The 27,806-nt window shown below is 36.0% G+C and overlaps 1 protein-coding gene across 1 annotated transcript; it reads left to right on the top strand.

Moving 5' to 3' along the window:
- Nucleotides 1–23: 23 nt before the first annotated feature.
- Nucleotides 24–27,754, top strand: VPS35 (VPS35 retromer complex component). The gene is made up of 17 exons (XM_010950182.3): nucleotides 24–116; nucleotides 10,279–10,377; nucleotides 11,737–11,833; nucleotides 12,412–12,535; nucleotides 13,393–13,575; nucleotides 14,917–15,130; nucleotides 16,123–16,206; nucleotides 16,622–16,731; nucleotides 18,142–18,238; nucleotides 18,345–18,493; nucleotides 19,873–20,080; nucleotides 20,488–20,643; nucleotides 22,513–22,635; nucleotides 24,462–24,641; nucleotides 25,134–25,373; nucleotides 25,854–25,997; nucleotides 26,793–27,754. The coding sequence occupies exons 1-17, from the start codon at nucleotides 114–116 to the stop codon at nucleotides 26,970–26,972; spliced, it is 2,391 nt and encodes a 796-aa protein (XP_010948484.1). The 5' UTR covers nucleotides 24–113; the 3' UTR covers nucleotides 26,973–27,754.
- The last annotated feature ends 52 nt before the right edge of the window (nucleotides 27,755–27,806 follow it).

Consider the following 27,806-nt stretch of genomic DNA (forward strand, 5'->3'; position numbering starts at 1 on the left):
GGTCCGAAGGCGGGGCTAGAGGGGGCGGGGCTTGGAGGGGCCGCAGAGTCACCTGACCGCGGGAGGCTCCGCGCGGGGTGGGTGCTGCTTGCTGCAGGCTCTGGGGAGTCGCCATGGTGAGTGCTGAGGGGCGTCGGGCTCCCGGCCTACCCTTCTGCCAGCCCCTGCTCACTCCCACCGCTTTTGAGTCCTGCGGGCTGAGTTGGGGCCCGGCAGCCCGATCGGGGCTAATACGGACCCAGCTTGGCCTGCGGGATGCGGGACAGGCCGGGGAAGGCCGCAGGCGGGCCGATCGGGGCCAGGGTGGGCGGTGGCGCCTGGCTTTGGCCGTTGCTCTTTGAGGGGGAGTATCCTCTTGTTAATTCTAGGGGTCGCAGAGTCTTGCAGCCCCGCTGCGTGGAGTCGGCCACCACCCCGTTTTGCGGAGATCCCAAGTGCCGGGTCTGGGCATCTGGCTGGAACGGGGGCGTGCGGAGGGCCTGAGGCTCAGAGGTGGCATTGGGACCCGCCCAGAGGTTGCTCCCTTGCTGGCGTTTCCACCTTCGTCCCTGGTAGTGCTTTCTTGTCCCTTTCTTGTGCAAGAAGTACCTTCCGGAGGGAACGTAATGGTACCCGGGCCTTTCTCGGCCTCTTAATCTCTTTTGATGAAATGTGTGTAGGATAATTCTAGGGACTCACTTAACGTGAATTTCCTGGAAGGTTTCATGCAATCTGATATCCATTAATTCTGAGACACGGAAGGGAGCCTGCTTGTTTCCTTAACATTTGTTCGTTGGGCGCCTTGGCTCTCTTACTGATCTCCCCATCGATGAAATCCAAGTATTTTACTTACTGGAGGTAGGCATCCTTCTTAGCGCCTCTCCCTGCCTCTCCCTGATGGCAGCAAATCGTGGTGTGGCTCTTGGCCGGTGAACTTGAACTTCCTCAAAATGTGAATCCATGTATCTAGTTTACCAAAGGCAAGTTGTTGCTTGCATTTTATTAGCGGTTGACATAGTCTGCACTGTATAAATAATGTTTTTGGATTTTGGAACATTATCTCACTGTTCACTTTATGTAGACCGGCTTCTGAGAGCCTGTAAACCTGGAAACAGACTTCACTTTAAATGTGTTAATGCCAGAAAGCAGGATTAAATTTTTGACATATATTACTTTCATATAACATGATGCCATACAATTTTGCTTATTTCTCAGTATTTTTAGTTGGAAATTAATATAAGAACGGTGCAGAGATTAAACTAGGATTTGTCTGTTTTCTCAAAACTTAGGGATTAACGTTTATAGTGTTTTACAATCAAAGCTTTAATTGAGGGTCCAGTATATATATATCTCTGTTCTGTACTGGATGAACCAGTTTGGAGCAGGAAGCCAAACACACAGTCCTGTCCTCATGAACTGTATTGGGAAAGAAAACTTTGAGTAGCAGTCTTGTCACATCCACTGTCTTTGTGACTTGGGCAAGTCACTCAGTCTTCTTTGAGTCTCACTTTTGCAGCTGAAAACAAATGTTGGCCTCTTTGGCCCTTCCCAATACAAAAATTTTAGGATCCAATGCAATTCGTCATGCATCATATGTGTCTTCTATATCATGGACTATGCTGAACACTGGAAACATAGCTCTTGCTCTCAAAGAACTTGAAAGAGTCTAGCATGTGGAACTTGTTCTTTAAATTCAAGTATAGTTGATTTACAATGTGTTAGTTTCAGGTGTATAGCAAAGTTATATTCTATACATATATACATAAATATTCTTTTTCAGATTCTTTTCTATTATAGATTATTGTAAGATACTGAATATAGTCCCATGTGCTATACAGTAGGTCCTTGTTGTTCATCTATTTTATATATAGTAGTGTATATATGTTAACCCCAAACTCCTAACTTATCCCTCTCCCCACCTCCCTTCCCACTTGGGTAATCATAGTTTGTTTTCTATGTCTGTGAGTCTATTTCTGTTTTGTAAATAAATTCATTTGTATCATTTTTTTTGAAAGATTCCCCATATAAGTGATATTCGTGTTTCTCTGACTTACTTCACTTACTATGATAATCTCTGGGTCCATCCATATTGCTGCAAATGGCATTATTTCATTCTTTTTTATGGCTGAGTAATATTCCATATATATATGGAATATGTATATATGTGTGTGTGTGTGTATATGTGTATCTGTCTATCTATCTATCTATCTATCTATCTATCTCACAACTTCTTTATCCATTCATCTGTTGATGGACACTTAGGTAGCTTCCATGTCTTGGCTATTGTATATAGTGCTGCTGTGAACACTGGGGTGCATGCATCTTTTTGAATTATAGATTTCTCTGGATATATGCCTAGAGTGGGATTGCTGAATCATATGGTAACTCTATTTTTAGTTTTTTAAGGAACCTCCATTCTGTTCTCCACAGTGGCTGCACCAGTTTACATTCCCACAAGCAGAGCAGGAGGTTCCTTTTTCCCCACACCCCCTTATTATTTGTAGACTTTTTAAAGATGGCCATTCTCACTGGTTTGAGAAGGTTTGATTTGCATTTCTCTAATAGCGATATTGAGCTTCTTTTCATTTACCTTTTGGCCATCTGGATGTCTTCTTTGGAGAAATACCTATTTAGATCTTCTGCTCATTTTTAAATTGGGTTTTTTATTTTTATTAAAATTAAGCTGTATGAGCTGTTTGTATATTTTGAAAATTAATCCCTTGTTGGTCTCATCATTTGTAAATATTTTCTCCCATTCTGTAGGTTGTCTTTTCATTTTGTTTATGGTTTTCTTTGTTGTGCAGATGCTTTTAAGTTTATTTAGGTCCCATTAGTTTATTTTTGCTTCTATTTCTGTTACTCGAGAGACGAGTCCAAAAAATATTGCTGTAATTTATATTAAAGAATGTTCTGCCCAAGTTTTCCTCTAGGAGTTTCAGAGTGTCCGGTCTTACATTTAGTCTTTAATCCATTTCGAGTTTATTTTTGTATATGGTGTTAGAGAATGTTCTAATTTCATTCTTTTACATATAGCTGTCCAGTTTTCCCAGCACTACTTATAGAAAAGACTGTCTTTTTTCCATTGTATTATTCTTACTTCCTTTATTGTAGATTAATTGACCCTAAGTGTGTGGGTTTATTTCTGAGCTTTTTATCCTGTTCCATTGATCTATGTGTCTGTTTTTTTGTGCCAGTACCATACTGTTTTGATTACTGTAGCTTTGTAATAGAGTCTGAAGTCAGGGGCATGATTCTTCCAGCTCTGTTCTTCATTCTCAAGACTGTTTGGCAGTTCGGAGTCTTTTGTGTTTACATACAAATTTAACAGTTTTTTGTTCTGGTTTTGTGAAAAATGCCATTGGTAGTTTCATAGGGATTGAGTTGAGCCTGTACGTTGCCTTGGATAGTACGGCCATTTTGACAATATAGATTCTTCCAAGCCACGAATACAGTATATCTTTCCACCTGTTTGTGTCATCTTCAATTTCTTTCATCCATGTCTTAACACTTTTTGAGTACAAGTCTTTTGCTTCCTTAGGTAGGTATTTTATTCTTTTTGATGTGGTGGTAAATGGATTGTTTCCTTAATTTCTTTTTCTGATATTTCATTGTTAGTGTATAGAAATGCAGCAGATTTCTGTATATTAATTTTGTATCCTGCAATTTTACTGAACTCATTCATGAGCTCTTGTAGTTTTTTGGTGGCTTCTTTAGGATTTTCTACACACTCTTGTGGAACTTAATGTAATACAGTCTGAGGATTGCTTTAGCACTGTCAACTCAGTGTTGTGGCATGGAGGGAGAGATAGCTCTGCCTGGGGAGCTTGGGAAAGACCATGGGAAGTGACATGTGAACTGAGACTCTGAGAAAGGTGTGTGCTATCATAAGGTTCCTGAGGAAATTATTGATAAATGAAGTTGGAGACACTTTGGTACTAAAATTATGTTTGGTTGTTCCCATCCCTTGGTCATCCTTAGTTCTCCCTACTTCAGTTGCTATTTTGTGCTTTATCATTTTAAAAACATTACTTTCATTAACATAATGAAATTTTGTATCTTTGTGAGACTGGGTATTTTCATTTTACATTTGATTTGCATTGTGTTGTTAGATTACATCTACAGTGTATGAGTGGAGAGACTGACGAACAAGTAAAGTTTCTAGAATGGGTGGAGATAATTGCTGGCTCTAAGAGGGATATAATAATAATGGTAACACTTATGTGAAGTGCTAATTCCTAAGTGCTAAGCATTTTTCAAGCTTTATCTGTCACTTCATTTATTACTCATAGCAGTGATATAACTACTCTTATTAGCCGTTTTTGATACAAGAAGAAACGAAAGCACATTGTTTGAATGGTGAATAGTTTTTTAAGTGATAATTTCATGGTGACCTTTGTTTTCTCTGCATCTTTTAACTGTGTAGACTTGGGAGAGCTGTTTAGCTTGGGCCTCTAGTTAAAGTGGACCTAGTCACAATTGTTAATTTAATCTTGAGTCTATAATGTTTCCAGTTTTTCCTAATGTATGTAGCTGCTACATGCGGAGTCATTTGTAAATGGAGGAGCACTTCCATGAGTGAGGAGTCATTGGTTACCTGGCTTGTGTTTAATGAGAGCACGTTCATGTTATAATGCTCTACATGACGTTTCCCAAGAAGGGCATCTAGATGCTTCTTTAGAATAGCCATGTGTGTAATAACTGCATTGTCTTATAAGTAATGTGTAAAAATGCATTTCTTTCTTTCTTTTTTTTAATTTAAGTATAGTCAGTTTACAATGTTGTGTCAGTTTCTGGTGTACAGCGCAATACTTCAGTCATATAGGAACATACATATATTAGTTTTCATGTTCTTTTTCATTATAGGTTACTACAAGATATTGAATATAGTTCTCTGTGCTATGCAGAAGAAACTTGTTTATCTATTTTATATATAGTAGTTAGTATCTGCAAATCTCGAACTCCCAATTATCCCTTCCCACTCCCTTCTCCTCCTGGTAACCATAAGCTTGTTTTCTATGTCTGTGAGTCTCTTTCTGTTTTATAAATAAGTTCATTTTGTCTTTTTTTTTTTGAGATCCCACATATGAGTAATATGTGGTATCTTTCTTTTTCTTTCTGGCTTACTTCACTTAGAATGACAGTCTCCAGGTCCATCCATGTTGCTGCAAATGGCTTTATTTTATTCTTTTTTATGGCTGAGTAGTATTCCATTGTATAAATATACCACGATTTCTTTATCCAGTCATCTGTCAATGGACATTTAGGTTGTTTCCATGTAAAAATACATTTCTTTATTATAGCTTTATCTCTTCATTTGTAGCCTACTAATAAGTCTGTAATTTTCTTCATTTTGTATTTATATGTTTCTATTAATTTTAAACACAGTTGATACAAAATAGAAAACTTTTGCTAAAATTTTTATTTATTTGTTTGCAGAGTACTGAATCTAGTCAATTCTATACAAATATTTTTGTAATTGTTTGTATTCTCTTTATAAACAGTGTCTTTTGTTGTTGCTGTTGTTGTCATTTTTTTGTTTTTGTTTTTTTTGCTGTAGAATTATTATGCACAATAGCCAAAAGGTGGAAGCAACCCAAATGTCCATCAACAGGTGACTGGATAAACAAAATGGTTTATATACACAATGAAATTTTATTTAGCCTTAAAAAGGAAGAAAATTTTGACATAATGCTACAACACAGATGAGCCTCGAAGATAATAGGCCGAGTGAACTAAGCCAGACACAAAAGGACAGATATTGTATGATTCCATTTATATGAGTTCCTAGAGAAGTAAAACTCTAGAGAAAGAAAGTAAAATGGTGGTTGGACGGAGTGGGGTTGGGGGGATAGGGAGTTACTGTTTAACAGGTACAGAGTTCCCTTTTAGACAGGAGAGAAAGTTCTGGAGATGGATGGTGGTGATGACTGTAAACAATGTGAATGTACTTAACGTATTGAACTGTACACTTTAAAATGGTTAAAGTGGCAACTATTATGTTATATATATTTTACCACAATAAAAATTATAAAAATTTCTTGATGTATCTTTATTTATCTCTGAGTTGGCCATCTGAACTTAATAAGATCTATTGATTCTAATAATTGTTAAATCTATTGCATCTAGAGGTAAAGAGCAAAAAAAAAAAAAAAAAAAATCAAACTATAACTTGGTCTCCCAGAAGTTCTCAGAGGGCTGACCCATGATGAATAGTGAATTTCATTAAGTCAGAACTCTTAAATGCTCGTGTTCTCCTTGCTTCTGAGACTAGCATTTTATACTGAGTTCTGTTGTATAAATTAATGTTCCCTTTAGACACATAATTTTTTCTTTGAAATTTATTTATGCTTATGAAGAAGTGTGGTCACAGGGAAACAGTTTGCTAGAGTTTGCCATAGAAAGAAATAAAGAGATGCTTGGCCTTGCTTATTATTCAATTGATTTTTTTCCCCAAAAAATTATACCAAGAAAGTATTCAATTTTTATAAACGATGCTAGGTCAGAAGTGGGTTTCTGTGGTTTTCGTTAATCTCGAAATTAAGTGTTGTTTTGATTGTCTTCGATAATAGAGCAGACCAGATTTAACTTTCATGTTTATACGTATGTCCTTGCCTTCTAGTATTCTACATTGTGTAAGAGGCATTCTATCTTTAGTCTTTTTTATTATTAAGGTGGAATGCACATAACTTACCAAGTTAACCATTTTAAAGTGAACAATTCAGTGGCATGTTGTACATTCACATACATTCATATGACCACTCCTCAATTTAGTTTGAAGACATTTTTATCACCTCTAAAGGGAACCCTGTACTCATTAAGCAGTTATTCATCCACTCTCCCTCCAGTCTGCTTTGTGTTTCTGTGGATGATTTACCTATTCCAGACACAAGCATACTTTGTTTTATTGTACTTCGCTTTATTGCCTTTTTTTTTTCTTTAACAAATCGAAGGTTTGTGGCAACCCTGAATCCAGCAAGTCTGTTGGTGCCATTTTTCTAACAGCATTTGCTTACTTTATGTCTTTGTGTCACATTTTGGTAATTCTTGCAATATTTCAGACTTTTTCATTATTATTTTGTTGATCAGTGATCTTTGATATTACTGTTGTAATTGTTTGCGGGAGCCACAAACTGCGCCTGTTAAAGTCAGTGAACTTAATTGATAAATGTGTGTATTCTGACTGCTCCACTGGCCAGCTGTTCCTGTTCCTCTCTCCTTGAGCCTCCCTGTTCTCTGAGACACAGCAATATTGAGATTACATCAATGAATAGCCCTGCAGTGGCCTCTGAGTGCTCAGGTGGAAGGAAGAGTCACATGTTCTCACTTAAAATCAAAAACTAGAAATGATTAAGCCCAGTGAGGAAGGCATGTCAAGTCGAGGTCAGTCTAAAACTCGACCTCTTGCATAAAACAGTCAAGTTGTGAATGCAAAGGAAGAGTTCTTGAAGGAAATTAAAAGTGTTACTTCAGGGAACACATGAATGGTAAGAAGGTGAAACTGCCTTGTGGCTGATGCGGAGAAAGTTTGAGTGGTCTGTATAGAAGATCAAACCAGCTGCAACATTTCCTTAAGCCAAAGCCTAATCCAGAGCAAGGCCCTAACTCTCTTCAGTTCTGTGAAGGCTGAGAGAGGTAAGAAAAGTGTGAAGCTGGCAGAAGTTGGTTCATGAGGTTTAAGGAAAGAAACTGTCTCCATAACATCAAAGTGCAAGATGGAACAGCAAGTGCTAATGTGGGAGCTATAACAAGTTACCCAGAAGGTCGAGATAAGAGAGTCAATGAAGGTGGTTACACTAAACAGCAAGTTTTCAATGTAGACAAAACAGCCTTATATTGGAAGAAGATGCCATCTTGGACTTTCATAGCTGGAGAGGAGAAGTCAGTGCCTGTCTTCAGAGCTTCAAAGGACAGGCTGGTTCTCTTGTCAGGGTTTAATGCAGCTGATGACTAAGTTGAAGCCAGTACTTGTCTACCATTCCGAAAACCCTAGGGCTCTGAAGAATTATGCCAAATCTACTCTACCTGTGCTCTGTAAATGGAAAAACAAATCCTGAGTGACAACAAATCTGTTTACGACATTGTTTACTGAATGTTTTAAGCTCACTGTTGAGATCTATTGCTCAGAAAAAAATATTCCTTTCAAAATATTACTGCTCATGACAATGCATCTGGTCACTCAAGAGCACTTATGGAGATATACAGTGAGATTGTTTTCACGCCAGCTAACAGCATCCATTCTGTAGCCCACCAATCAAGGAGTATTTTGAACTTCAAGTCTTATTTAAGAAATACATTTCATAAGACTGCAACTGCCATAGACAGTGACTCCTCCGATGGATCTGGGTAAAGTAAATTGAAACCTTCTGGGAAGGATTCACCACTCTAGACACTGCTAAGAACATTTGTGGTTCATGGGAGGGGCCCAAAATATCAGCATGCACAGGAGTTTGGAAGAAGTTGACTGCAGCCCTCATGGATGACTTTGAGGGGTTCAAGACTTCGGTGGAGGAAGTAACTGCACATGTGGTAGAGATAGCAGGAGAGCTAGAATTAGAAGTAGAGCCTGAAGATGTGACAGAACTGCTGCAATCACATGCTCATACTTTACCAGATGAGGATTTGCTTCTTATGGATGAGCAAAGAAAGTGGTTTCTTGAGATGGAATCTACTCCGGGTGAAGATGCTGTGAAAACTCTTGAAATGACAACAAAGGATTTAGAATATTATATAAAAGTTGGTAAAGCAGAGCAGGGTTTGAGAGGGCTGACTCCAATTTTGAAAGAAGTTTTACTGTGGGTAAAATGGTATCAAATAAGCATCACCTGCTACAAAGAAATCGTTCATGAAAGAAAGAGTCACTCCATGTGGCCGACTTCATTGTTGTCTTATTTTAAGAAATTGCCACAGCCTCCCAACCTTCAGCAACCACTATCCTCGACCAGAAAAAAGATAACATACTACTCACCGAGAGCTCAGATGATAGTAGTTTTTAGCAATAAATTATATTTATATTAAAGTGTGTACATTGTTTATTTAGACATAATGCTTTTGCATACCTAATAGACTACAGTACAGTATAAATAAAACTTCTGTACATGCTGGGAAACCAAAAAATTTGTGTTACTCACTTAATTGCAATATTTGCTCTGTTGAGGTGATCTGGAACCAAACCTACAGTATCTCTGAGGTATGCCTGTATTTCTTATCAATGGAATTATACAGCGTGTGGTCTTTTGTGTCTGGTTTCTTTCACACAGCATAATGTTTTCTAAGTTAGTTCAGGTAGCATGTATTGACACTTCACTTTTTATGATTGAATAATATTCCATTATATATATGTACCACAATTTGTTTATCCATTCATCTATTGATTCTATAGCCATTTTTTAAAGTAAATACATAATCAAAAACCAGCCTGTTCATTCATACCATGAACCTTTATGAAGCACCCATTATATATCAGGCAATGTGTGGGGCCCCAAAGATATGAAATTGGCCATCATTTATGATTAATAATGTAATACGTGCTGAAGTAGAGGTATAAACACAGTGCTTATACAACATAAAGGATGGAGTGGTTAAATCTGCTTGACAGGTAGATCTAATTCCTTTTGCAAGCAGAGTTTTCTAATGGCAAAGAGAAGACTGCCTAGATACGTTTTATCCATGGTGACTGTAGATCGCTCCACTTGAAGTGGTAAGCTAGGCCCCTGAGGAGACTGAGTGCTCTTGGTGGTGCTCTGCTGCAAGTCAGTAACAGCAGTGTCAGCTATTTTACTTCTAGCCTGCTTAGTCCCTTGTTATATATTGCCTAAGGGGGTTGGTGTTCTGATAAACTAGTTCTTGGTATGTCTAAGAATAAACTAAAATGCAAACGAGAAGAAGGTTAGAGAAAATGGGGATTTTAGAGGTTTGGGTTAGACTATACCTGTCACAGTAGACTGGTGATGTTCTGGTTGCATCCAGAGGGTATTAGCAGAACATAGGCAGCCGTAAACTACCACCTTATATTTCTTTGAGGCCAACCTGCGACAAGAACATTGAGTCAGTTTCTAAGAGAAAAGATATTCCCTGTACATGTTTCTTTTCTCCTTCAGCAGTCTTACGCTATTAATTTCAGTGGCTGGGCACAGCTCTGTTCAGTTGTTAAAAATTGAGAAATGAGTTGGAAATGTAGAACTAGAATAAGCCTTATACGAAAAGCTTGGAAATATTGCTGGGACTATAGAAACAACAGATTTGCTAGAAGAGAATGTAAATGAGACATTAACGGGAGTTGTTCCACCCCCCACCCCCCAGCCTACAACACAGCAGTCACCTCAGGATGAGCAGGAAAAGCTCTTGGATGAAGCCATACAGGCTGTGAAGGTGCAGTCATTCCAGATGAAGAGATGCCTGGTAAGAATCACGATGTGGGAGGCACAGTTGCAGTCTGCTTGTTCCTAAGAACCCATATGCAATATTTTCTAAAGTCACCTAGTACCACTGCTTCTGGTAAATCTCACCTTCAGTCCCACCTCTGTCAAGCACTGCATGGGGACAGTTTCAACAGATAGCCCTGTGGAAATATTTACTTACCGTTATATTTATGGTTTATATTTATGGTTTGGGATTGTCTGTCTTCCCTACCAGAATGTAAGCTCCATGAGGATGGGAGACGCTGCTTTCTGTTTACACAGCACTGGTTAATCACCATACTGATATCTGACTTGAAATACTAGCCTCAAACCTGAGGAGTACCTGACATAAAATGGATGTTTAGTAAATATTGATTGAACAAATGGATTTAAATGCTTTCAATTTGAATTACTCAGCTTTTTCCCCCCTACCCTCTGTCCAGAATAGATACAATTTTTGTAGGGACTATCTTAAAAATTATACTTACACTTATTTATATATTTTCATATTCTGAAAGATAGGAGAAAATCTGTTTAGAAACTATAGATTCTCTGGATTAAAATTTAAGAAGTAGACACTTCAATAAAAAAAAAATTAAAACAAAATTTAAGGAATGGGACCAAATAGACTGGTACTTCAATTTATGAGGTGCTGTGTTGAGGATGATAATAATACCTTGCCTTTGTAGTGTCTCAAAGTTTCTAAAGCTTAGTAATATGCTGGGGTTTTTTTATTTTTATTTTTTTTTTTACCTATTGTATTGCTTTTCTTGTAAACAGATTTGCAAAAACAAAAGTCTTGGAATGGAGAAAATGGGTGGGCATAGAGCTTGCTTTTGCTTCCTTCCGTCTCTTTATGTACGTGAATAGTGTTTCCTGTATCTAAAGGAACTGTCTGCATTTATGTGTTAAGTGGAACACATGAGTGTTGTGAAGAGGAAAGCATGCTTATAGGAATAGTCATACTAGGCATCTCTGAAGAGTATTTAACCTATGACCAAGCCATTGTCTGAATAGTATTTTGCTTCAGAAGAATCAGTATACCAGCTTTCTTGATTGCGGGTAAAATATTTCATAGATGTGAGGGTTTGTAGAGACTGGAGTTACGCCAGGAAGCTTGCAGTGCTAGATATATAAGATTTGCTAAGCTTTGTAGCCCTGGTGAGGAATCATGTATCTTCTTTCTTTTCAGTAAAGAGAAGACAGGTGAAACTAAACTTGATTTTTATGTGATTAAAATAATTTAGGTGCTGTATACTTTTAAAATTGTGTAACGGAGCCTTGATGAAAGAGTTTACAGAACAGAGAAATGTTTATTTACGTTAAGCATTCTCACCAATTCTCTTGGTTATTTCTGTAGGACAAAAACAAGCTTATGGATGCTCTGAAACATGCTTCTAATATGCTTGGTGAACTCCGGACTTCTATGTTATCACCAAAGAGCTACTATGAACTTTGTATCTTTTGAATGTTGAAGACTGAACATTTTGATCATACTTTTTTCTTGCTGAGGCCATATTTTGTTTGTTCCTTATTAAGTTTTTCTGAAGTTATGTTATTCTTCATTGCCTTAACGAAATAGTACTCCTCTCCATGTAGATTTGCTAAGTGAGAAAAAGAAAAACTTAGTATCAGAAACCCTTCTTCTTTGGTTAAACTTCTTAAAGTGGGTTGTTGTTATATCTCAATTTTCAGATCTTTCATGAAGGGTATTGAAGGTGTAAGGCAGTTGGTTCTTTAATGCTTAGATTTTGTCATGCAGGACTCTGAAATGGAAAGGAATACAATGATTTCCCATCTCGAAACCCTTTAGTAGTCTGACAAGCAATCTTATTTTTATTATTTTGCTTCGCCACACATCTTTTAAAACCCTTATTTTAAGGTAAGGAAAGTCTGACTGAAATTCTGTCTTCACTTAAACATGCTGTCTTACAGGAATAACATTTGAGAAATTTGCCAGTAATTTAATCACTCTGGCAAGTTGCAGGTATTGCTTAGGTTGGCTTAGCTTTGAATCCTTAATGATAGTTAACAGATATGGCTATTTCCGATGAACTGCACTACCTGGAAGTCTACCTGACAGATGAGTTTGCTAAAGGAAGAAAAGTGGCAGATCTCTATGAACTTGTACAGTATGCTGGAAACATTATCCCCAGGCTGTAAGTTTTTAAGACTCTGAGGGCTTTTATATCTGCATTTCCTGCTTTATATTATATCCTTTAAAATCAGCAGCTTTTTAAAATCAGCAGCTTTTTAAAACCAATTTTCAGGTTATTTAATTTAACAAATAGATATATTTTGATGATTTTTTTAAGGTTTTAGAGTATAATTAATTTTACTTTTTATATAGATTATTGAGAAATTTTGGAAATAGAAAAAAATGAAGATATTTAATTTAAAAAACTTTTATTGAAGTATAGTCAGTTTACAATATTGTGTCAATTTCTGGTGTACAGCACAATGCTTCAGTCATACATGAACATACGCATATTTATTTTCATATTCTTTTTCGCCATAAGTCACTAAAAGATATTGAATATAGTTCCCTGTGCCATACAGTATAAACTTGTTGTTTATCTATTTTATATATACCTGTCAGTATCTGCCAATGTTGAACTCCCAGTTTATCCCTTCCCACCTCCTTCCCCCCTGGTAACCTTAAGTTTGTTTTCTATGTCTGTGGGTCTGTTTCTACTTTGTAAATAAGTTTGTTTGTCTTTTTTTCTCTTTCTGGCTTAATTTCTTAACTGCTAGAAAAATTAATGTCATGACAGTTATAAGAGACCTAATATATTTAAAGGTGATGATGATATATATCATCATACATGTATAAATAAATTGGGGGGGTCCATAAACAGTTATATTTTCAATCAGGTGATATTTTCTTCATTGTATGGTAGAAAACCTGGTCCCTGTCTTGTCTGTTTAATGTTTGTGTACAGTATGTTTGGACATAGTCAGATTCTTGACTTGAATATTTTATTTCTAATCAACTGTTTCCTCACAATTCTCCTAGTTATCTGTTGATCACAGTTGGAGTTGTGTATGTCAAGTCATTTCCTCAGTCCAGGAAAGATATTTTGAAAGATTTGGTGGAAATGTGCCGTGGTGTGCAGCATCCCTTGAGAGGTCTGTTTCTTCGAAATTATCTTCTTCAGTGTACCAGAAACATCTTACCTGATGAAGGAGAGCCAACAGAGTAAGTGCTTTTCTTCCTTGATATAGTTGTAGTTTTTTGTTGTTGTTGCAAAATATATAAAACGTATATAGAAGAAAATAAGTACCAGTAATTCTCCTACCCAGAGTGAGTCACTGGTACCATTTCATGTATAGATTTCCTTTGTGACATAGAACTCAGTATATGTGGGGTGATACAAAATATACTCTTATGAAAATTATGTCTGTGGAATATTAGACCCTACTTTTTTCACTTAACATAATTGAAAGCATTTTTCCATTCCATTAAACATTCTTTGAAAATGTGACTTTTTAAGTGTTTAAGTGAGTTAACATTTTGAAAATTGTATTTGTGAGAAAACAATGAAGTATGCTTAACTTTTTCCATGAGCTTGCCAATTTTCATATTGTTCTTGAATATCTGTCAGCTTTTATAATTTATCAACTTCTGGTTACCCTAGAGTATAAGTGATTTTAATGATCTGTGCACATAAATTAAATATTAACTCCAAAACAGAAAAAAAATAAAAGCCATTCAGAGAGATTCCTGTCTCTTATGTGACCAGCTTTCCAACATCCAAGTCCATTGTGCTTTTATCCCACAAAAATGACAGATGGTCAGCCTGCTGTGGTCTTCACCCAGCTGGGTGAATTATTCATGTGACAGATTCCCTAGACTGAGGAACCTAATTCCATTTTTACAGTTCATTTGCTCATTTATTTCTAAGATTTATAATTTAGTGGGTTTTATTCTATCTGCATCATTTCCTTTTTAAAAGCTGTAATAAAAGTTTTACCATGCATGTGACAAAAAATTTATACAGTGTAGAGAAGATAGTGAGGTTATTTGGTTTATTATGATTTGACTCTCAGTTTTGCACGTTTAATTAGACAATCAGTAAAAACTTTTGAAAACAACTAAGTTCCCCATCTTAGGAGATGTAAAAATAAGCAGGAAATACTTGGTCTCTTCCTTCACAAAGCTCACATTCCAATTAAAAACATACATAATTCAACAATAAAATGATGAGTTAACAGTACATTATAAGTCAGATTTTTTTAGGCTTTATGAATTAATGGTGTGCAACTCCAGGAATAAGTCTAGTTGGCCCAGTGAAGAGAGTGGGGGAAAGTGTTTTGTCTCTTTAAACTTGAACTGTATCCTTCTCCGTAGCACTTTTTTCTCTTGAGTCTGTTCCCCTTGAAATTGAGCACTAAGCCAGTGAAGCTGAAAGTGTCTTTCCTAAGCATTGGTGTATTGAAGAGATAAGAAGGAAATGCACAAAGGAGAGGACTAGTAGTACGTTGTTCCTATAATTTAAATGCTGTATTTAAAGACTTTTTTCCAACTGTTTCTTTTCAGTGAAGAAACAACTGGTGACATCAGTGATTCCATGGATTTTGTACTGCTCAACTTTGCAGAAATGAACAAGCTCTGGGTTCGAATGCAGCATCAGGGGCACAGCCGAGACAGAGAAAAAAGAGAACGGGAAAGACAAGAACTGAGAATTTTAGTGGGAACAAATTTGGTGCGCCTCAGCCAGTTGGAAGGTGTAAATGTGGAACGTTACAAACAGGTTTATATCTTTTTACTTGTCATCCTTTCTTATGTCATGAGATATAAATTGAAGTCTGATTTTTATAAATGAAATATTTGTGTTAAGTAATATTGCATTGAAAACCAATGACAATCAAAGAAGACTTAAATAAACCAAAAGATATATTTTGAGTTTGTGTTTGTGGATTGGTAGCCTCATCATCAAGATACCAATTTTCCTTATATTGAGATTTAGTATATTTTACTATAGATTTACCCTAAAGCTACACTAAGATAATGTGGTATTGGTGAAAGGAATAATAACCAGTGGAGAATAAATCAGGAATTAGTAAACTTTTTTGTAAAGGACAGTATAATAAATATTTTTTGGTCTTACAAGCCATCTAGTCTGCAGCTACTAAACTCTGCTGATATAGTGCAGAAGCAGCCACAGACAGTATGGAAACCATTTATAAAAAGAGACATTAAACTAGATTTGATGACCCCTGAAATAGCCCAGAATAGACCCACAGTTATATAATCAATTATTTTTGATAAAGGTGCAAAGGCAACCTTTCTCAACAAGTGGTTGTGGGACAATTGGACACCTATGCGCAGTCAAAGCCCCTGAACTGTGACCTATCACCGTACTCTAGAGAAACTCAAAAAACGGGATCAAAGTCATAAATGTGAAAATTACAACTATGAAACTTTTAGAAGAAAACACAAAGGGAATGTTTATAATCTTGGATAAGACAAAGCTTTCCTGGGACACAAAAAGCACAAACCATCACAAAGAGAAAAAAAATTGGTGAAACGGACTTCATCACAAATGACATTTATGAAATAGAAACCCAGAAATTTTTATTTAAAAATTCTTCTATAACAACTTAAAGTTTAATCTAGAAATGAAGTATGGGTCAGAAAAATCTAAAATACGATTTTTAAATTAATAGTTCAAATGTGTTATTAGAGGAGTGTCTTAGGATTTTGAAAGTAATCTTTCACTCTTAAATTTTCTTTCTCTTTTAGATTGTTTTGACTGGTATATTGGAGCAAGTTGTGAATTGCAGGGATGCTTTGGCTCAAGAATATCTCATGGAGTGTATTATTCAGGTAGGGGAGAGCATTTCATTATTTTAAAGAACTCATTTTATAGTTCATTAATTTTTATTGTTTTGGAAAAAATCCTGATAGACCAGAAAGTAAGCTTTCCTGAATAAATTCCTTTCTCCTGTTACTGTAATAACTTGGTCTTTGTATCGATGTATTTTTCCCCCCAAAATGCAGGAAGGAGTAACCTCCAAGTTTTCTAGGTATCATTAGTTTTATTTTAATTGTAGGTATATTTTGGTTGGTGGAATATTTCTTTCTGGGCTTCTGTTTAGAGAGGCTTTAAAGTGATGTATTTGAATTTAGTTGTGTAAGATTAAAGTGATTTTTTCCCACAAATATGAACTTTAAATACTAAGTCCAAAATATAATGTGAAATGCTTTTATTTATGTCAATTGATGATCATTTGATTTTCAGGTTTTCCCTGATGAATTCCACCTTCAAACTTTGAATCCTTTTCTTCGGGCCTGTGCTGAATTACACCAAAATGTAAATGTGAAAAACATAATCATTGCTTTAATTGATAGGTAAGAACGTTCACCACTGGAGGGCATATGTTCTGACTTGCGAATAATGAATTTAAAACATTTTCATGAATTTTTTTTTCTGTTACATCTTTATTATATTAACCATTTTGATGTAATTACACCATTTAATTCTGTAAGTATGAGTATCTACTAAGTGCTTGTCTAGCTTAGGCATGAAAAAAGTTTAGCTTTTCATTGTGCAGGAGGCTTTGAGATTATATTTTTAATCTGTGCATTTAATTGACATATAAAGACATTATACAGACCCAACATTTAAATTTTATAAATCCAAAAATATCACCAAAGAACAAAACTTGTTTTTACCATGGTGGAAGTTATCTTTCAATGGGAATCAGTTTGATTTGGAATCTTTATCAAGTAGCCATGAATACAGATGATTAAGAATGTTCAAGTAATCACTCTGTCATCACATTTTTTTAAAGAAAAATTTTCAAGTATTAAAAATGTTAGTAAATCCCCTTTAGGTTTATGTTTTACTTCTTTAGCCCTTGTCTTGGTTAGTAGTAAGTGTCTTGCTTGTGAACATACACATCATTGACATTATGAAACCAGAAACCCAAGTGAGGATTTCTTTCTGCAAATACTTTTCATTATATTTTAAACATCTAAGTCATTAGTTTTAAAGTCTGAGAATTTATTTATCAGAGTTTTCCAAATTATCAGCTCAGTCCTGGGCATTAAGAATTATTAGTTAATTGGGCTGCCCCTAATAGAAGCTAATAACTAGGTTTTCCTGTGTTGGGTGTAACATCACTTAACCATTTCTATCAGTAGTGATTCTTCTATGCGTAACAGAATGTGGATCCGGTTGTAATTGTGACGAACAGTGATAATAGAACAGACATTATTTTGAATAGTTTAAGATGTGGGAAATAGAATAGTTAGGATTTTTTGTGTTTTAAACTTTACAGTAGTAAAAATGCAGTGTCTTAAAATAATAGCCTATGTACTTTTTTATTTTTTAAAGATTAACTTTGTAATCATGACTGTTGAATACATTTGTCACTTTCAGTGCATTTCTATCCATATCTACATAATTAAGCTTCAAAGAATTTGGCAAAATTGGCCTGTTGAAAATCTGTTTGTGTTTAGTATGAAGTAAGAATACAGGGAAATAAGGCATCGTTGGTAAAACTGGTTAACAATGAATTGAGGGAATGATCATTTTTTAAAACCTTTTTTCACTGTAAATTTAGGTTTTTTAAAGAAAAGTAATAGCTTTTTCGAGATAATGATTCATATAACACAAAGCTAACCCTTTTAAAGTGTACAATTCAGTGAAAATTTTATTTTACTGTTCAGAAAATACAGAAAAGCATAAAGAATAGAATGTCATCCATGATCCCACTACCCAGATCCCTGTATCTTTTTAAATGTTTTCTTTTTTAGATTAGCTTTATTTGCTCACCGTGAAGATGGACCTGGAATCCCAGCAGATATTAAACTTTTTGACATATTTTCACAGCAGGTGGCTACAGTCATACAGGTTTGAATGGCTTTTCTCCTAAGTTTTCAAAACTTTGAAACTTCTCAGCTGGTAGATCCTTGTGTAATTGTTTAACATAAATTCCATGGTTTTCTAAACATTCCAGTCTAGACAAGACATGCCTTCGGAGGATGTTGTATCTTTACAAGTCTCTCTCATCAATCTCGCTATGAAGTGTTATCCTGATCGTGTGGACTATGTTGATAAAGTTCTAGAAACGACAGTGGAGATATTTAACAAGCTCAACCTTGAACAGTAAGTCACACACTTTTGTAAAATCCCTTGTAAAGCACCTTTTTTGTCGCAGATTTGTTTTTCTTTCTCAGTTCGTTTTGAAATGTTATTAGCATTCATCTTGTTTTAAGCATTCATTAGGTCGACATGCTTGGCACTAATTGGGGCCGAAACTGGCAGCCAGTTACTTGGTTGTATACGTCGATCAAGTAGTGGCACTCACGGACCATAGCCGGCTTCCGTGACCGGTGTCCCGATACAGACCACTTTGCATATGTAGATGAGTCCGTTTTTAAACTGTTGAGGAAACTGTTTTTGTCCAGCAGTGTTTCCATAAGAAGTGGTTTTCTACAGATAAGTAAGTTGTGAAAAATTAAGGAGGCATGCATGTATTTAAGGTGTGGAAATTAAATTGGTTTAAATTTTTTTTTTTCTGTTTTGAGCTTTGATTTTCATTCCATCAAGGAGAGTGTTATATTCTGTTGTCTACTCGGACCTTCCTCAGCTGTGCTGCCTGTGGCGCCCTCTCGTGGCCACCGTGGGCATTTCTGATCCCGTTATCTTTTCCCCGCCGGCCCCTTCTATCCCTTCCTCCATTGCTCTGAACATGCCGGCAGGCCAGGCTCCTCCTCGCCCTGTACTATTCATTTCACCTCACACAGTCTTTCTCCTTTCCATCTCTCTTCCAGTGTTTTAGTTGCATCCAGAAGATTTCTCCTTTTTCTTTTACCTCTTTTTACTTCCCTTTTTTTTTTGTCACTCCTTTTTTGTGAACTGAAAACATTGCAGATTCTTGAATAATAAGTGACGTAGATCGATTTTCCCTTGTTAACTGAGTTTTAAAGTAAGATTAGACAAAATAAGGAACTAGAAAATCCCTGCCTCTAAAGGTATTATAAATGGTTGGGTATTCCTCAGTCGCCACAGAATGTTCCTGATATCATCCTGCTTTTCCTTAGCCACCAACATCTGATGCAGAAGAAGTAATTTATGTGTTTTTCTATTTTTCTGAATCGCTAGTTTTGCATGGGTTTTTCTTCCTACTTATTTTGAATATACAGTACTCATTGGCTGCCCTAGGAACCTAGCTACCACTTAAAATACTTTCTTTAGAAATGCCGAATTCTAGACAGTCATTTTAACTTGAGCTATATAACCTGCTTATGAATTGGAGACTAGCATATCATATCAATAGGACATGAATAGATGAATAAATATTTGTATTTAGATAGATATCTGTAATCTCTCAGAAGGTCATTGGGGCATTTTGGAGTGGTGTGATTCACTTGACCCATTTCCTTTAATGTATAAATGAAAAGTTGCACATTTTCGTGAATCATGTCTGTATATATAGAATGTTAATTTTATTCATTAAAGGGCTACTGTTTTTCTTTTTGCAGTATTGCTACCAGTAGTGCAGTTTCAAAGGAGCTCACCAGACTTTTGAAGATACCTGTTGACACTTACAACAATATTTTAACAGTCTTGAAATTAAAACATTTTCACCCACTCTTTGAGTACTTTGACTATGAGTCCAGAAAAAGCATGAGTTGTTATGTGCTTAGTAATGTTCTGGATTATAATACAGAAATTGTCTCTCAAGACCAGGTAAGAGAATACCAACATGCTATATTAGAAAAACAGAAACAGTGTAGTTATGGTTGTAAACCTTGAGACAGACACATGAGATGGGATGGGAGGGTAGTTTACTACTAAAAAGAAGTTACTAGTGGCTTATTCATTAGATAAATGAGAAAACTGGAGATGCATAAAGAAGATATAAAGTAACTATAATCCCACCAGAAAGAGAATAACATTTGGTTGATTAACATTTGGTGCATCTCTTTCTAGACTTGTATCTATACGTGTGCCAACATGCATATACTTTGTTACAGAAAAAGGAATTATGTTGTTGATACTGTGTTGTAACTTTATACAACTAGAAACACTTCTGGCAGTGGCATTATGTGCTGATGGTTTCACCCCAGTGGGTCTCTCTCTCTCCCATGCTACAGGTGGATTCCATAATGAATTTGGTGTCCACGTTGATTCAGGATCAGCCAGATCAACCTGTAGAAGACCCTGATCCAGAGGACTTTGCTGATGAGCAGAGCCTTGTGGGCAGATTCATTCATCTTCTACGGTCTGAGGACCCTGATCAGCAGTACCTGGTATGAGATAACTCTTACTATACCCCTCCAGCAACTTCTAGTGAAATCTCATGTAGATGTGTCTCAGTCTAATGTGGCTTGTGGTACTAGAAGATTTTGAAGGAATTGCAACTGCATGAGAGATTAAGTGGACTTTTACTTTATATGTGAATGCATGATTGTAAACTTCTGGAGCTTATGAGGAACAAGTTGGTTGCTGTACTTTCTTTTGAAAACTTCTTAAGAATTGTAGGAAAGCCTATCTTCCTCTGGTTGGGTGTCCAATAATCATTCCATGTTCATTTTCCTTTTGAACTGTGTGTTTTGCTTTTAAAATTGTTCAGTTCTTTATCACAATAAACTTTTAAAGCATAAACAACAATCCCTATATTCAATTATATTTATGTTTCCAAGGTTTACAAATAGAAGTTATATATGTTTTCCACATTAAAAATACGTAAAGACTTTAAAATTAAAATTGCCTTTATCTTAACTCCTTTTTCCTGGCAGAGAACAGTCAGATGAGATTGTCCCTTTCTTTATCTTCAGTCCTCAATGAGTCCTTGTGAAATGAATAAAACCTGCTGCCCGAGTAGGAGTATTGGTGACTGATACTGGGTGATTTATTTTAGTGGAAGGTAGCACAGATGACTGCCTAATTATGGTTTGGGCAAAGTAGTCTAACCGTTGTTGGATGTGTGAGGCGAAGTGTTAGACTGCTGTAATGAAGAACATTTGAGGATGAGTCCCAACTCTCTTCTTGTGTTGACTTGTCATAGTTGACACTCTCGTTCTCCTTCATAACCATGGTGGGTAAGAAGCTGTTTTCTGTTGGTAGTGGGGTAGTCTTTGACCTGGTTTACTGATGAACATTCTGTGTACTACGTGTGATCTGTACGTAGGAGCTGGCCCGATTGTTCACGCCTTAACTGATTCCCTTACGTTTCTGTGTCCCATACACACATGCCTACGTGTGTATTCATTTTTTGTTGCATACCATATGTGGTAGTTAGGAAGTATGCATTCCACCTGTGGTTATGTCCATGTATGGAGACATCTTGAAAGTGAGGATCATCAGCTCTGACTTCCCCAAGGGGAAATGCGTTCTCTTCCTATCCGTTTACCATTATCAGAGAAAATCACAAAACCTGAATATGTCGTGTGTTGTGTCACACATGTTAAAAAGTATTTCATGAATTCTTGTGGTTTTTCTGAAATAACCAGCCATTTGTTTCTCAATGGCTCTTTTAAAGTATATTGTCATACCCCTCGACTTAAATGGTCTTAATATTTTTCTGAAGCAGGAAGTATGATATACCAGCAACATACATATTTTTTGTTAATAATAGCCAGTGTTTTCTGAGCACGTGCCTTGTGTTGGTACTGGTAACGCTTCACATGTATTATTTAATTTTCCCAACAACCCTAAGAGAAATGTACTACCCATTTTTCAAACGTAACTTGTAGCTAAGAAAAAGTGGAGAGTAATTTTCCCAGAGTCACGTAAGTAGTAAGTGTTAGAATCTAGTTTTAAAAGTGTCTGTCTTCACAGCCTGTGCTGTTTCTCAACAAGTATACTTTGTACATGTGTACATGAAAATATATTTAAATCTGTATCTGCCCCGACTAGCTGTGTAACCTTGGGCAGGTTTATACAACCTCTCAGAACCTCAGGCTTCCCCTCTGGGAAATGGGGTTAGTATCTGTCTCTAGGATGATTGTGATGACTCGGCAGGGTAAGAAATTTAAGAGTGTACCATAAAGCCTGGTACACGGTTTGTATTAAAATGGTAGCAACGATAATTAAAACCCTCATTTAACTTTATAAATAATTAATTGTGGGTTCTGTATTTATAGAAAAGATTAATGGGTTTTGTTTGTTTTGGTCAGATTTTAAATACAGCACGAAAACATTTTGGAGCTGGTGGAAATCAACGGATTCGCTTCACACTGCCACCTTTGGTATTTGCAGCTTACCAGCTGGCTTTTCGCTACAAAGAGAATTCTAAAGTGGTGGGTTTACTTTTAAGTATGTCACTACTTTTTTCCTCTGTGTGTGTGTGTGTGTGTTTTAGTTTATTATTATAGAAACTATAATCATCCTGTTTTAAATATTCCTAATAGTGATGTTGGTAGATGACATACTAGTTTATGGGTTACATAAAAACACTTAGAAATATTGAAACAGTTTAAATTTATTTATTAAACTTACCAGAAGTTCTTCCTGCATTTAAAGATCACTTGTAAGACATTGATAAGTTTATTTTAAAATTAGCTCAAAATGCTTTAGTTTTTCAAGAATGATTTGATTTTCTTGGAGTCTTTATAATGTACCAAATTCTAAAGTGATGCAGTAATCTCTTGCAGAAGTTGCAATCCATAACCAATGAGGTCTAACTCAAGTTAGCTTTGCCTAATGAAAGCGCCCAGCATTGCATGTCACTGCTCTCTAAAGGCCTGCAATTGATAATGTTATGACCTGTATACATTTTAAACATTTTTTTATAAACAGAATTATGGTTTGTGTCTTTAGTATACTTTTGTAGAAAAATACCCCAATCTAATGTACCTGAAACTTGGACAGTCAGGTTTATATTAAGGAACAAACCTCAGTAAACTTAATTGTCTAATGGTGGGGAAACAAGATTTATTCATTAGACCTACCAGCACGGTAGCATACTTTTGGCCATTTTTTATTCAGCCAGCCTCCTATTTGGTTCCTTTTTTTTCCCGGCATTTTATGGATAGATACTTGTGAATGTAACAATAAAAACAGCAACTAGCATTTACTTACTATATGCTGTACACTGTGTCAGGAGCTGTGTACTTGGTTGATTGCATTTAGTCCTTGTAACAAGTCTGTGACTGTTATCCTCTTAAAAATGAACCAATTTTTTTAACAAGAAACTTGGATGATCAAATATGATTAAAATATTTAACCTCATTAGTAATTACAGCAGTGAGCCTTTTTAGAAATCAAACTGCTATAAGAAAAAAGAAAAAGTAAGGAATGAGGTTCAGCAGTGGCAATGGTGGGATGAGAATTCCTTCTCATCTAGTCATGGTGGGAATGTGGATTACTGAAGTCTTTCTAGAAAACTCTGGCAGTGTGTAACTAGAGCCTTAATAGCCCTAATAGTTCCACTTCTAAGAATTTGTGCTACGGGAAAAATTAGGGATTCAGTAAAGCTCTGTGTTTATAGACCATTCGTTGTGGTATTACAGTTATTTCCAAAAGGAAGTAGTTAAGCAAATTATGCTACATCCAGTTTGTGGGATATTTTCTAGGGATTAAAATGCTTTCAGATAACTTTAGTATCATGAGGAAAATCATGACAAGTGAAAGAAAAGAAGTCGGATACAAATTACATGCAGCATGAGTCCAATTTAACTCTTTTCAGTGAGTACTTTAAAGTAGAAGACAAAACCATGCACAAAGATCCCAGTTATATTGTATTTGCATAGAAAAAAGAAAGGGAAACATTAACATCAGAATATTACCAGTGGTTACCGTTGGGTGGTAGATTTAGGGATGATTTTACTTTTTAAAATTCTTTTATGTATTTTCCTAATTTTGTCCAATTTGGGAATATGTTGTTTTTCCGATGAGAAAAAACAAATAGCAAATGTATAGAAATTTTAAGGCAAGTAACCTCAGATGGATGACAAGACATCCTGCATGGTTTACTTGCGTGCTCCATAAACGAGAGAAGTTAGTAGGGCAACTGTGAACTTTATCACTTTTCTTTTTTGTTCTATAAAAGTTTTATAGAAAATGGGTATTCTTAAGCAAATTAATTTGAACTTTAGGTAATTTAAAGTATTTTTTCTTGTTTTAGGATGACAAATGGGAAAAGAAGTGCCAGAAGATTTTTTCATTTGCTCACCAGACTATCAGTGCTTTGATCAAAGCAGAGCTGGCAGAATTACCCTTAAGACTTTTTCTTCAGGGAGCTCTAGCTGCTGGAGAAATTGGTTTTGAAAATCATGAAACAGTAGCATATGAATTTATGTCCCAGGTGATGATCTGGTCTCTTTCTGGGTTGTTTAATCTCTTGCTATGTTCAGTTACCTTTCTCTAGTTAATGGCAGTGGTGCACATGGATTTACTCTTCACTGAATTTGTGAATTCCCATCTTGATGAGAAATACTATGCTTCTTAATACTATAGTTTTATTGACTGGTTTGGAGCAGGAAAATTGTTCAGTTACTGAGCACTAATGAGATTTAAGATTTTCAAGTGGGTCATGGTTAAACTGTTTCATGGGAAAATTTTTCCTTTGTTAATTCTGTTTGGGGACCCTGGATTAAAAAAAAGAACAAATTTCTTTGTTGCAGTTTATCAGCATCTTTGTCTTGTGTCTCTCTAAGAAGAGGGTGCCACATATTCTGATCTGAACCATATTCTAATCTGAACATCTCACAGGATGGGGGTTTGGTGGGAAATATTTTGAAAAATGCTGTAGTAGATGGTTGGCTCCTAAAGGTCACTTCTGCTTTGTGTGTGCCAGGCATTTTCTTTGTATGAAGATGAAATCAGTGATTCCAAAGCACAGCTGGCTGCCATCACCTTGATCATTGGTACTTTTGAGAGGATGAAGTGCTTCAGTGAAGAGAATCATGAACCCTTGAGGACTCAGTGTGCTCTTGCTGCATCCAAACTTCTGAAAAAACCTGATCAGGGCCGAGCTGTGAGCACCTGTGCACATCTCTTCTGGTCTGGCAGAAACACAGACAAAAATGGGGAGGAGGTAAGGTGGCAGGGCATTCCTGACCAACTTTTACAGGAGAGGGGATCATTAATAGGGAACAGCTGCTGTGGCCTTGGGCCTTGGAGGTGAAACATGTGGCGTGCTTGGAAACCTGACAAAGAAAACTGCTTTGCTTTGTTAAAAGAAATGAAATGGACAGTAATGTATAGAAATTTACATCCTGTGGTGAAGCCTCCACTTTGAGGATGTTATAACGTGGCAAGTTGATACACTACCTTTAAAAAAAATACATAACATAAATATAAAACATATAACATATAAATATATGAAACAAATAATATATTTGTTTTAAAATGTAGCTATGTACTTAAAAAATGAAGTGGATTTAAATTTGTTGTGTCCCTTTAAAATATGAGAGCCACTGTAGTGTGTTTATTTCTTTGTGTGAAATGGAACATTTGTGATTCATTAGTCTCTTTAACATTCTCCCCTCCCCCGTTTTTTTTTTTTTTTTCCTAGCTTCATGGAGGCAAGAGGGTAATGGAATGCCTAAAGAAAGCTCTAAAAATAGCAAATCAGTGCATGGATCCCTCTCTACAAGTGCAACTTTTTATAGAAATTCTGAACAGATACATCTATTTTTACGAAAAGGAGAATGATGCAGTAAGTGAACTAAAAACTGTTGTTAGTGAACTAATGTTTTCCCTTCCTGCTCTTAGCTTTGACAGAAGCTCATCATCCTGATACTTTCTTTTTTGTTCACAAGGGTCAGAGTTTGGAGAATCCACCTAGTGGTCTCATTCGTTCTCCAAAATCCTTCTCTATATAGATGGACATGTCTAACAGAATTTATTATGTGCAGGAAAATTCTTATCTCTTTTGCTTATGAATATTTTATAAAAATAGTTGCTGTTTAAAAAATACAAAATAATTTACAAGTGCTTAAATAGTAGGCTGATTTGTCATCACATACAAGTTTAGAGTAATTCCTAAATAAATGATCAAGATTTATAGGTTAAGGGGGGAGGGTATACCTCAGCGGTAGAGTGTGTGCTTAGCATGCATGAGGTCCTGGGTTTAATTCCCAATACTTACATAATAAACAAATAAACAAACTGAATTACCTCCCCCCACATAAACAAAAACAGATAAACAAAAGAAGACTTATAGGTTAAATAAAATTTTGCTTTTGTTCTTTTACTGGTTCATGATGTTCTGTATTTTTCAGTAAGTTTCTTTTTGGTTGTTTTTTTGTGTTTTTGTTTCTGCTTTTGTTTTGGATGAATAGCCAATGGTTGTTGCTCAAACCAGGAATCATATTCTCATCTTTTTTTCCATAATCACTCTGGTAATTGATGAGAATAACACAGGCTTCTCAAAACATTTTTATTAAATTGCGTTATTTTTAATTTTTTGTGGTACATGCTTGATTGTGAAATTGTATATATTCTTTTGTAGGTAACGATTCAGGTTTTGAACCAGCTTATCCAAAAGATTCGAGAAGACCTCCCAAACCTTGAGTCCAGTGAAGAAACAGAGCAAATTAACAAACATTTCCATAACACACTGGAGCATTTGCGCTTGAGGCGGGAATCACCAGAATCTGAAGGGCCAATTTATGAGGGTCTCATCCTTTAAAAAGGAAGCAGGCTCACCATAGTCCTTTCCATGTACATCCAGTAAGGGTTTTATTATACTAGGTTTCCCTTCCATAGATTGTGCCTTTCAGAAATGCTGAGGTAGGTTTCCCGTTTCTTATCTGTGGTGTGTTTTACCCAGCACCTCCGGACACTCACCTTCAAGACCTTAATAAAGTTACTCACTTCATAAGTGTTCAGGTCTGTCTGATCACCCTAAGTAGCATGATTGATCTGCTATTTAAAATTCCTGTGAACTGTTTAAAAAACAAACAAAAAAAGCCAAAAAAAACCCAGTTATCTCTGTTACTAATGAAGCTCTCCTTCCTTTCTTTCCTGTTTTGTTTCATTGTTGAGTGTGTAATTTCCTTCATTACTTGGGAGTACTAACCCGAAAATGTCTGTCTCTTTGTTCTGAGATTAATTTAGAGGAAAGGAATACTATATGTGAAATTCAGCTTCTCCTGAAATGCAAGATAAGGCCATGTGTAATATTTTCCCTAAAATTAGAGTATATTAATGCATGTTTGAGAATTTTAAAGCACCATGGTCAAAATCAGAAGCTATATTTTGCATATGTGGACTCAGCCATCCATTGAGAACTTATGTTATCCTCTGGACATATTTATCAAAGTAATTTTCTTCTAAATAGTATAAAATAGAAAATTTGTGATTTATATAATTTATGTATAACCTTCATTGTTGTAAATTTAGGGGGAAACGCATCATACACAATTATGATTTTTTTTTTCACCAGTGAAACAATAAAGTTGCTATTAACAACTTTGGACCTTTTTCCTTCCATACTATTTTGATTCCTAAAGGAACTAGTAGA

Source organism: Camelus bactrianus, chromosome 9 (assembly GCF_048773025.1).
Source record: "Camelus bactrianus isolate YW-2024 breed Bactrian camel chromosome 9, ASM4877302v1, whole genome shotgun sequence".
NCBI lineage: Eukaryota > Metazoa > Chordata > Mammalia > Artiodactyla > Camelidae > Camelus > Camelus bactrianus.